Source organism: Falco cherrug, chromosome 9 (assembly GCF_023634085.1).
Source record: "Falco cherrug isolate bFalChe1 chromosome 9, bFalChe1.pri, whole genome shotgun sequence".
Taxonomy (NCBI): domain Eukaryota; kingdom Metazoa; phylum Chordata; class Aves; order Falconiformes; family Falconidae; genus Falco; species Falco cherrug.
The window spans coordinates 57,044,309-57,056,445 of record NC_073705.1 but is presented as its reverse complement, the minus strand read 5'-3'; the positions used below and the strand labels follow the sequence as shown (position 1 = coordinate 57,056,445).

The window sequence follows — 12,137 nt, the reverse complement described above, 5'->3', positions numbered from 1 at the left end:
CCTGAATACTCACCACATGCTAGCTGTAAACAGCACTAATACACGGCTACAATTTTATTAGCTCTTTGAACCAACGACGCTTGCTTCTTCATGCCAACTGCTCTGTACTCCCCTCTGGGCTCCAGGTCCCACGGTCCCCCCCAAAGGTTTGGAACTAAAACTGAAATTATCACCAACAACCAGGCATTTAACAATTGTCAACCTCCATTTTTAAGGAAAAACAAATCCAAACTAACAGTGGAATGTAGACTAAAAAACACAACAAGTTTATTTATGGGAAGCAGTAGTCCAACAAGCACTCACCTGATACTGGAGGCAAAGTTATGTCTCAAACTGTGTTAAGAGATCTCTTATTTCTGGAGTCAGATGCTCTACTGCCTTCGCAGCTTCTGTGATAGCTTTCCGATACATCCCTTTCTTCTTGCGATTAAATCTCAGTTTGAAAAATTCAGAGAAAGGAGAGAGTTTTGAAACCGATAAGAATGAAGTCGTCGGAGAACCAAACCACGATACTTTAGCTTCTCGCCATGAAGGTTCCCCATTTTCCTTCTGGCTAAGGTTTATGTCAAGAACACGTGCTGGCCACCATGGAAAACCATGAATTTTACCCCAAACAATATCCCCCACAGAAACAGTTCTTCCATCTTCTGTGACACATTTAGACACACTTTGGGTATGCAGTCTAACTGTTAGTGGTGGCACAATTTTACGCTCATCTTTTGAAGATGAAGAGACAGATGCATCATCACCAGGCAAAAAGTCACACATTTCTGGTGATGTTACTTCTGAACTAGAAGACTTGGACTCGTCTAGACTGTCATTACTACACACTGATAAACTAGAAGAATCTGCTTTTCTTTTACGATATTTCATAAGGAAAGCCAAGTTATCATGTCCATCTTTACCCTGGGGAAATCTTTTAAAGTCGTCATCTTCACCTGAACTACCTGAAGATATTTCAGCTAAACTTCTGTCTGTGGATTCATCGTTGTAAAATGTGCCAGGATTGGACTCCCTTCTGTTCTGAAGGACATTTATTTCGTCAATAAGTTCTGCTTTATAAATTGAAACACTCTGACCGTCATTTATGCGATGGGGCTTCAGCCGTATCTTTGGGGGTGGGACATCCGCACTGGAATGCACCGGGCGCGTGAGCTTCAATTTTGGAATGGAAGCAAGCTGGCTGCCTGCTGACTTGTCCATTAAACATTTGGTTTCTCGACACCGTTCAGTGTCCCTGGTCTCCTCTTGGTCCTCCCTTCCATTCTGCAATATTCGTTCTGGACAAAACGGTTTGACTGAGCCATGAACCCGGGAAGGGATTTTTACAACTTCACCTTTCCCTTGTGGAGTACTGTAGGATATTTTTATAACTGGCGTTCGATGCACTAGTTCCCCAGAAAACTTGTCATCCTCTCTCTTTTCTCTTTTGTTCCTTTTCTCCATGTAGTTGGAATCACTGTGTTTTTTCTGCTCTTTGTCCTGAATGCTCAGCTTCCTCCTGGTTTTAGCGTTCTGCCTAGTTGCGCTCATGTCCTCAGGGTTCAAGGTGTTTTTACACTTCTCACAGAGCACCTGCCTCGGCCGCAGCCTGATAGTGCTCATGATAAGCCTTCCTGGGTCTCTATTCCGCGACAAGCGTCTCCTCGTCCTCTTTATAGTCCGTGGCGGTGGCTGAGGAACCCACTGGTTGTACGTGTGCCGCAGCCACAGCGGACGGGGAAAGGGAGCTCCCTCAAAGTAGGGGGGGTAAGGAGGAAGGCTGCCAGGTGGCGGGGGAGGCAGGAGGGGGGGCACTTGTTCATCACCATTTCCTTTGGGAGGCTTTTCACCAGAGGGCTGCGGCTCCCTCTCACCCTGCACAGCATCTCTGCCATCAGCAACTCCGTTAGCGCAGGCATCAGCAGGAGGGTCCTCGGGCTTGGGAAAGGAGGATGGCAGACAAAATAATCCAGACCTGAAATGGGGCAAAAAGGACAGGGAAGGAAAGAGACAAAAAGTCAGGATGTTTGCAATGTGCTTCTCTGGTAAGACTGTACAGAAGAAACATGCTAGTTTCTTAAAAAAAAATGAAGAAAAAACACAAAACCAACAAGAAAGCCCTTCCACAACTTCAACATACTAAGAATGCAACATTTTTCCTGGATTTTTTAAGGGAAGGCAGCCAATTCTGCCACTGACAGAAATAACAGCACCTCAAAATTTAGGAACTCTTCTGCCAGAAAAGGCATAGAGATCAAAATCTCCACCTTCCATGACCTCTTTGCAAAAAGTTTTGCTCTAAGAAGTTTTAAGTTTTATCATGCAAAGCAGTTTATTTTATCAGCAGGCTGGAAGAGCCACGAGGAGGGCTGTGATACAGATTATGCAAGCCTTCTGGGAGCTATTAAACTTCCTTTCTTCACACTATACTTGCATGGCTGATTTTTCAGCTTCTCATTCAAAATCAGAACATCTTGACTTGGATGGGTAACTTGCACTTTCAAGCCACAGGTTCATTGGTACACACAGCTCCGCTCCCCTACCCCCAGTCTCTCCATACATCACTTTATTTGTAAAAATAATGAATACACTACTACTTCAGAACAGCAAGATGAAGAATGATACAGTCTTGTTCAATGCCAAGTCTCATTACAAGCTACCAAAGTCTGGACACAGTATCTTGCACAGATATTGGCAAAAGCAAATCCTCTGGAACAGAAACTCACAACTGCAATTCACGTCTCTGAGTTTCTGCACCAGGATTTATGCCCTTGGCCTGACATTAGAAATATTATGCTAACACAGCACTTGGACAAATATTTGCCCTGAAACACTGACTCAGAATGGGCAATGGTCCCTGTCTTGGCCTTCCAGAGATACTTCTGTAGAGGGTACACCATCAGTGAAGTGTTTCAGTTTCTTTAATAATAACTGAATGCTGCATAGGTGAGTCATGAAGAAGCCACAAAGAGATGGAGAACAGCTACAGACCAAACACTAGTTTTAGTTTAGGATGCTACATTCCCAGTTCCCTCCTCCCTAGCCATCGTTTTCTTTCCAGCCCCTAGGAGGGGCCCTTCCTTGAGCAAGGGAAGAGTTTCTTGGTGGAGTTAGAGAGAAGGACTTTGGCAGCCATTACACAGAAGCACACCAAAGAGAAGCTGAAGGTACCCACTTGGGCACACATCCCCATAGCAAGGGAAGCACAAAGTCACCGCTGTGGGCTCGCCAGGAGAGAAGCCTCCTCCAGGCAGCCAGGCTCCCCACGCCTTCCCCAGCTCTGGCCTCAGGCTGCACCGCTTTGCCATGGGAAGGACCCTGAAAACATCATCTTCCCCTCAGCAGGCACAGGTGGGGGGCGTCTCCTTCCCAGGAGCACCAGCAGAAAGCAGTGCTACCCAAGGTCACAAACCATCCCAAGATCAGAGGCCAAAAGAACGCAGGGTTGGGTTTTTTTTGTTGTTGTCGTTTTGTTGGGGTTTTTTTAAGCAGCTCACAGGAAAATGGGGAACATGGATCATCCCATTTAATATGGCTCTCACCCACTGGCCTCATTCCTCCCTCAGACAACTACAGACTGTCTCTCTCTCTCTCACCTGATTTCCATGAAGACTCCCACCAAGTTTAAAAATAACGCTTGCATAAACTAAGCAAGCAGGAATTAGTCTGACTCTGGTCCCACGTCACTGCCCCTCCTGGAAATGTAACGCGGTGGCTCTTTTTATTTCCCAAAGTCTTTTCCCATTATCCAAAGACTGCAGGACCTTCCTTGCTGTTCAGAGGACAGTTTAACTGGGAAGCTCTAAGTTTGAATGCTGGCGAGTCAAGAGGATTAAACTGTTGAAACCACAAATTTGGAACAAAATGTTTTTGTTCTAAGGTTTGGGTGTTTTTTCAAAAGACTGAGACAACTAAGGATGTAGGTGTCTTTCAAATGACAACTGAGAAAGCAAGTACAGTTTGTACAGCCAAAGATGTCAGCATCGTTCATAAAACAATTGAAAGTGGTATCATTTCCAAAGCTCTGGCTATAAATTTTGGTTACTTTATGCAGTGAGATTGTATAATTTGGTCACACCAGAAAAAAATACAAGTCTTCTGTTCCTCACATGGCACGAGCCCAGCTCCTGCTTGCCCTCCACAGCCTGGCTCCCAGCAGGCAGGTCCATCAGATCCATGTCCTTCCTGAGGATCCAGCATGGCACAAAGCTTCTCACTCAGCAGAAGCCAAGCACTCAAAAGTTAACCTCATGGGATGATCTACACTTGTAAAGTTAACATATTAGCACGTGGTAACCCTGATAGGTTTGAAACGGCCCACCTTGGCACAGGAACGTGCTTCCGCAGACCCTGGTACTGGGCAGCACATGGATCAGTGCCCTCCTAGGAGCGCAGCCCGGCAAGAAGCAAGCATGCCTGCACTGGGGTGCCTGCGCACCGCTGCCATCCTGCAGCGACTCCTCACCCAGACGCAATTGTTACCCTGCACCTGGGCACCAGTTCAGCAGCTCTTCAGGCCAAAGATGCAGTAGCACCAGCTATCTGAGAGAAAATACACCACTGGCCTTGTTCAAGGATTACACAAACTGCCATGTTGACAGCAAAACAGCTTAAGATTAATTTTCAATGGCAGCGGCTTCCACACAGCCAGGTAATGGCTCTGTCAGGGAGGGCCACAGCTGGGCAGGGACAGATGAGCTCCACAGATCCCACTGCAGCGTGGTGGTGCGGCAGGACTGCTCCTGTGCTGGCACTGGCGGCCCACCACCGCATCCTGCATCCTGCTGTGGTGGCCCATCACCGCCATCCCGCATCCCCCCGTGGCATACTGTGGCACTGGGGAGAGCTGTGCTTTGCACAGCCACAGCACAGGGTGCTCAGAATTGCAAGATATGCAGCCAGGTGTGCTGGCCATGTGGCCAAATCCTTCCTGCCTGGTTCTGGGCTGGGGATCCCAGGGCACAGAGGCAGTGCAGCAGGAATTCACAAGCTCCCTCCTCTCCCTGCCGGCACTCACAAGCGTCCCTGCCTCAGGGAGCTTCGGCAGGGCACCCAGCACCTCCTGCAGTAGCCATGCTCCCTGGGCTGGGTGCTGTTACAGGCAGACAGCAAGGGTAGCCATGGTAAATTCCAGCCCCTGCAGCTCCTCTGGCTCCAGCCAGGACATCAGAAACCTGCTATAAGGTACCCCCCAGCTACCTCCCATGGGTGTCCTGGCACACCACCGCAACCAGGGTGCATGGATGATGGATGTGCTTGCTGCCAAGGGGCCTCTAGTTCTTTTCCTTCATACTGGAAGCGTCTCTGAAGACTAAGTAAGCAGTTTTGCTGAGGAATCATCCCTTTTCCAGACTGCCTACCACACCAGTCATGGGCAGAGGCAAGAAAGAGTTCTGCCATCTTACCTGCCTCCCCATGAGACTATGTGCACCCCAGACCTACTACCTTCTCAGGCACAGGGGGAAGGAGAACAGCTGCAGAGAGGCCATGCACAGACATCTCTTATCTTGTCACCGTATCACCAGGTGCCAGCAGAGCCCATTCACCGCAAGTGAACCGCCATCACCCAAGGCTGCTTTCAGTTTCTCTATCCCTCCACACTATGCACTCCTGATGGGGATGCACTGAAACACTGAGCTCCATCAGGATCCCTCAGCCATCGGAAGGCTGACTAAAAGCGATTAAGTCCTACTCTCAATTAAGTCCTACTCTTGGAGAGTGTTAGCCAGCTGCCTGCCCCTGCTGTCCCCCTCACCCAGCCTGAATCCGCCTTCCATGCACGCACAGCTCCTTGTAAGAGGATTTAGCTCTGGTGTCTTTCCACCCACTGCAGAACAATAAATGTTTCATCTGACACACTTCACTTTCTGGGAGAAGCTCACTTTTACCACATAGGGAAAGCTAGTGAAATTGGTATTTCTCCATATCCCCCAGACTTTTCTGGACAAATCTGGATGTTATTAATGTATTGTTTCTATCTGTCTGTCACTATTGATTCTGCATATATAGACCCACACAACTAAGATGAAGGTGCCTGAGTTTGCGAGTTAGGGGCATGACTGCATGCACAGGTACTACAAGCAGCAGGAAATACTATGATTTCACCCTGTTTGTAATCCTCCTTTCTGGGGCACCCACAGCCAAATGGGCTAAGCTACCTCAATGCAACCTCTGCTTCAAACAGGAGACACAATCTTCTGATTTATACTCATGCATAATTAAAAAAAATAACAATCATTAGAAGTTCAGTTGCAATAAAATTGCCAAGCCTTGTTATCAAAAACACTGTAACTGCAGTCAAAATGCATTTAAATCTCCTCACGAGCCTGGATGCTATGTAGCTTACTGTCTAGAAGAGTAAATTTATTAGAAGCACCTAATTGCCAGTCACTCGATAACAAGCACCAGTGCTTGCTGCATGCACTGCCTAGGCTGTGGTCAAAAAGGGATGCCTGTCAGAAGGCAACAACCATTTTTTCTTCAAATAATTCCACAGCTGTCTGAGAAGTCAGGCATGCATTTTTAACTACATCCCACTGTTCCTAAAGGCACAGGGGGGCAGGCAGGCACACCGGTGCACAGGGGAGAAGGCAGGCTGCAGGCAGGCAGGCTCCTGCCTGCAGCCACTCCTGCTTCCCACGCAAGCTGCCTGCAGGCTGAGCCCCCGTAAACCTGGGCAGGCGATTTCGGGTTCTAACATGCGCCTGCCTCTGTGGCTAAAATAACGGGAGTCTGGCAGCCGGGACCTGGGCAGAAAGGGATCTCCTGGCTGCCTGGGTGCTCAGGGTCGCAGGCCTGCCACCTGCTCAACTCCCCACGTCACTCGCTACATTTTAGGAAATAAAATAAAAAATATAATCAAACAGATTCCTCTTCTGCATAATGCTAAAAACAGTTTAAAACACAAAAGAAAGCCAAAGAGCCACCATATAGGCTTTCCATCTCCTTTGGGGGTCTCCCCTCTTTTGGTACCCTTAAAACAACCCACACTGGTCACTCCTCTCCCGCCAGCCCTGTCCCACTGTCCACACAGCCCTACTCCCTGGTGGGGTGGCACTGCCCCACACCAACTGCTGCCCAGGCGGCACCAGCAAAGCACACTGTAACCCTGGTGCAAGGTGTTGAGACACCACTCCATCAGCAGGGCAACGGGGAGAAGGAGGGAGAACATCTCTGCCACTGTTCTGGACTAGTCTTGGGGCCTTTGAGGTTCAGCATCAAGCTGACAAATTCCTACTGCCTGTGGGACACATCTCGACATTTACCTTCCAACCACTAGCAGGCTGATCCCTGTATTCCGCTGTTAAGGTGATGAGCATGATCTCTTCTTCCTCCTGCATCCCGAATTTTAGGTTGCTGCAAAGGAGAAGGTGCTTGCAGCCCACCCCCCAGGCTCACCCAAAGTCACCCAGGTCCATCGGAAGCCAGGTGCTGGCTTCACATACAACACTCCACTCCTGTTGACAGCCACAAGCAGAGGCCATGGCTCTCCAGCCACGTGTTGACCACCACGTCACAGACCTACTATGGCCACCGCAGGCCAGTCAGTGCTCAGGACTGCCGCGGGTGGGATGCAGCCTCAGGGGCTGCTCTGCATTCAGGTCCTGCGCGACAGTCAAAGGGCTGAGGCCTCCTGGCCCACTGCCTGGCCACCAGCCCCATGGGGCAAGGCTCTCCTCCCCATGCCGCAAGAGACTGCTGAGAGCCAAGATCTCTGCCTCGTGCTCCTCTCTACGGGATGTGCTCCAGCTCCATTGCAGCCCTAAAGAGGTGATGGAAATGCAGTGCCAGGTGGCACCCAGAAGCCAGACTGCTTTTTCCCCCTATTTCTCTACCTGAAGCAGCGCTACCGTACCAATAGGTTATGAAATTGGCCTGCTCAAATGTTTTAGCTTATTTTAAGGTGACAAGAGGGAGCAGCAATCCCATCTCTGTGTAACCTGGGGGGCAGGTGGGCCCATCCAAGAACTCACCTTTTGCCACAGATGAGTCTGATCACCAGAGATTGTAATTACAGGGGCAGGTGGGAGGAGATGTGGGCAGCTATCTTACTCATGAGTTAACACACAGCAACAGAACCCCTTCTTTTTGCCCTCCTTGTCCCAGTCCAGGTCAGAAAGGAGGACACTGCTCCGGCATCCCCACTGCAGGTCCAGGCAGCCCCCAGCCGAGCCGCAGGTCTCCTGGGAGACAGAACAGCAGTGGAATGAGCACTAAGCCTCGGAGACAACATGGGCCGCCTGCTGCGCTCCTACCCCAGCAGAGACCAGTGTTACCACCAGCAGCTCCAAGCCTGGGAGAAAACACCCATCTGGCCCTTTCTTGGGCAGACGGGAAAGAAAGAAAAAAAACAATCACAGAGAAAGGTTGGGGTGGAGGTGTAAAAACGTGCACATTGTCACTAAGGAGGGAGACAAGTGGAATGTGATAAGATAGAAGCAGCTGGCTGCACACTGGCTGGAGGTACCCACTGCTCCCTGCTTTGGCTGCAGCGGGCAGGGTTTATAGACTGTTAACGCAGTTGGATGCCTGAATACTTTTGAAAATCTGGCTCCAATTTTCTAGGATAGCCACGTGAAACTAAATAAACGATGAAAATTAAGTTCAGAATTCTTGCTTCATACATCTTCCAAGAAGAACCACAGGGATGCAGCTGGCTGTACTGCTGCCCAGCACTAACCTGGTAGTTCATTCACCGAGGCGGCAGAACCGAGCCCCCCCCAGCCGGGGCCGGGGCCAGCCCAGGGAAAGGCCCTGCCCAGCCTCGGCGTTCGAAAATGGTGTCAAAGTTGCCGTTGGTGTGAAACGGCGCTCACCGGCGAGCGCCCCCCAACCCCGGGGCGAGGGGGCCCGGCCCACCCGGAGCGGAGGCCGTGGGGCTCCGCCGGTGCCCCGGTCCCGCCAGCCCCCCGGGAGGGTCGCCGGGACCCCCGGTACCGCTGCCGCGGCCCAGCCAAGGGCAACGCGGCCGGGCACGGCCGGGAGGGCGGTCACAGGGCGCCGGCCGCGGCCGGGGGAGGGAAGAAAGGGGAAGAAAATGGCAAAACCGGCCGGGCTGCAGCCCCGCCAAGGGCGGCCGAGCGCCGCGAAGGTCGGCGGCTGGGGAGCGGGCAGCCCCGGTACCGGGCCGGGACGCGCTCAGCCCCTGCCCCGGGCCGTGTGCGAGGGCAGCGGCCCGGCCCCGCGGAGCGCCGCGGGGGGCACACAGCGAAGCCCAACCGCCCCCACGGCCGGGCCCGCCGCCCCCCGGACGCCCAGCTCTCCCTCCCACGCGGGGCTGCGGGGCCGGCGGCTGCGGGACGGTACCGGCCCCGCCACCCCGGGCCCCGCTCCCGCCCGCCGGCGGCCCCGGGCCGCTTTGTTCCCGCCTGGCCGGGCCGCCCCGGCGAACCAAGAGCGAGCGCCGCCGGCGGCCGGGGCAGCGCGGGGCCGCCGACCCCCGCCGGGCAGCGCTGCTCCCCCGCCCCGCGGTTCCCGGCCCCCCCCGCCCCGCCAGCCGTACTTCTTGGTGCAGTCGAGCAGGACGCCGGTGAAGCGGCGCTCCCCGCAGCTCAGCGTCACCACTAGCGTGTCGTTCACCATTTGCTCCACGAGCACCGGCAGCCACGCGCCCACCCGTGGCGACGGCACCCCCGCCTCCTCCGCCGCCGCCGCCTCTGCCATGCTGCCGCCGCGCTCCTCCTCCGCCGGCGGCGGCGGCGGCCGTAGGGGCCGGGCCGGGCCGCGCCGCGCGATGACCTCACAGTGCGGGCGCCCCGCGGCCGCCTGTGCCGTAGGTGCGTGACGTCAGGGCGCCGCCCCCGCGGCTGCGGGCGGCCCAGCGCCCCCTGCCCCGCCGGCCGGGCCCTGCGCGCACGTGGGCCGGGAGGGGCGGGCCGGGAGGGGCGGGCCGGGAGGGGCGGGCCGGGAGGGGCGGGCCGGGAGGGGCGGGCCGGGAGGGGCGGGGCGGGCGCACCGGGCCGGCCCCGCCCGCCCCCTGGCGGCCGCGCCGCGCCGCTCCGCCCCTTCCCGCTCCGCTCCCCACCCGCCGGCCGCGCAGCGTCGACCTCCCTCTGCAGCCGCGGGCGGGGGGCAGCGGCGTGGCGGGGGGGCCGCGGGCAGGGGGCTGCGCCCGCTAAAGCCGGGCTGGGCTCGGTGCGGGGCAGCCACGGCCGGCGGGCACCGGGCGGGGAGCCCTTCCCCCAGCGCCTGGCAGCCCGCTCGGGGAATGTGGCGTCACGGTGACGTACCCATGTGTCGGCATGGGGTCGCGCCGGGCAGCGCGGGCTGGCCTGCCCGCTGTCACGGCCACGGCCGCGGCGGGCACGCCGGAGGGCAGGGTCGCGCCCGGCTGGGGAACGTTAAATGGCTCTCCGCGCCCCCCCCCGGGCCGTCCGCGATCGCAGAGGGCCGGTGCCCCGCGGCGGCTGGGGGAGGCTCCGCACCCCGCAGGACCGGGCGGGTGGTGCCCCGCGGCCCCGCAGGGACGCGCCGCGGCAGGTCTCGGTGTGGGCCGGCCGGTGCCGCCCGGCCGGTGCCGTGCCTGCCCGGAGCCGCCCAAACCGGCCGGGGCCCCGGAGCAGAGCGGGGCCCGGGCCCGCTGCACCGTCGGGCCGCGCCGTCGGGCTGTGCTGGTCCCGCAGCGGCCCCGGCGAAGGGGCAGAGCAGCCGGTGTGCCCGTCCGGGGGTCCCACCGCTTCGCTGCCCCTCCCGCGGGTCCGGCATTCCTAAGAACACCACAAATAGTGCGGGTTCATTTCAGCCCTCCTGCTGGGAGTAGGCTTCGCCATTCCCAGCTTTCCGTGAGCAAGTACCAATAAAACCAGGCCAGAAACCAGTCATCACATTTGTATCTGTACAAAATTAATTGAAATTACTCCGTTCGGTCTCCGCCTCTCGTTAATGGGCTGCTGACCCCGACACCCGCAAGACAAATCTCTGTCTGATGTACCGGGATGCATGTCCAGTGACGCCTCACACAGAAAGCGAGAAAGATGCTTTAGGAACGTCCACAAACCTGCAAATACAAGAAACAGATCCCCTGGGATCCACCAGATCAGCCGTTAACAGATGATTTCCTCACAGACCTGAAGGCCAAAACCATGAAAAACAGAAGTCAAGTGCTTCTTAAATGTGACTTTAGGGAGAAAAAGTAGAGAAAAGCCTTTTTTTAGCTTTGCATTTGCTAATAACTTAATGTAGTTCTGTAACAACTGCTAGTAGCATTTTCTCCAGGGTTTCCTTAGGGGTTATGCACAGGCGCAGGGGGTTGCTGCATGTGACTCAGCGCTTCTGCTGGTCACTATGGACAGCATGAGCTGGAACCAGGGTCAAGACACGTTGTGCATCCTCACCCTCACTCCGTTCCACACGCATGAGACCCCATGCCTCCCCCACACCTCCCCAGCTCTGTCTTCGGACAATTCTCTGGGAGCAGTCACACTCATTTCCAGTTTTCTTTGAAATTCAACATTTTGGTGAGTCACATCCATTAACTTAACTTTATAACCAGCTTTTTCACATAATTTTCACGTAAATTTTCACTAATCTTTTATGGAAGGCACCCATTGTTACCTGAATTGCTGAACAGACTCAAGGGTGCTAGATCCATTTGGAATTAATGAAGCATCTCCGCTGTTGGCTAAAGCTGAATTCTCACTGTGCACAAAGGACCAAGACCCAACTGTGAACCATTGAAGCTTAGCATAGGTTTCAAGTAGACAGTTGCCAAAAAGGGCTAATAAACATTTACCCACATGAATAGTACTCTGTTAATCTGAACAGCAAAATAAAACAAACAAAAAAAAACAACTCTGCTGAATTGGCATTTGATATTATTTATTATGGAAACTTTTTTAATGCTGCAGTCACAGTGTCTGGAGGACAGGACAAGCTGTAGTTCTGAGGCAGCCTTGACTTCCTGCAAAACCTTGAAAATAGTTTGAGAGCAACATGCAAGCGTAGAGGAAAGTTCTAAAGTGATCAAGGACAGAGAAATCTGTACTAATTTTCAGCAGGAAAAGGAATTTTTTTGGAAGCATCCTGCAAAACATGGTGATACACTTTTACAGAAAGTCTGCCTCCAAAACTGTTCAGAAATTCTGGCTGTTCCTACTGCCACATGCACTCACCACATCCACTGACTGACCGTAATGGGCCAGACACAGACCATCCTG

General features: G+C 54.0%; 1 protein-coding gene across 2 annotated transcripts in view; it reads right to left on the bottom strand.

Annotated features, from left to right (window-relative positions):
* Window positions 1–9,786, bottom strand: part of PWWP2B (PWWP domain containing 2B) — a 93,950-nt gene extending 84,164 nt beyond the window's left edge. The window contains exons 1-2 of one of the 2 annotated variants that reach the window (XR_008733867.1): window positions 9,485–9,786; window positions 304–1,957 (exon numbers count right to left, since the gene is read on the bottom strand). Coding sequence is in view for 1 of the 2 variants with exons in the window: in XM_055720649.1 (XP_055576624.1) it covers window positions 322–1,957; window positions 9,485–9,645 (1,797 nt within the window). In the remaining variant the exon portion in view is untranslated. The remainder of the gene's footprint in view (window positions 1–303; window positions 1,958–9,484) is intronic. The other variant, XM_055720649.1, reaches the window with a different exon arrangement.
* Window positions 9,787–12,137: the final 2,351 nt, after the last annotated feature.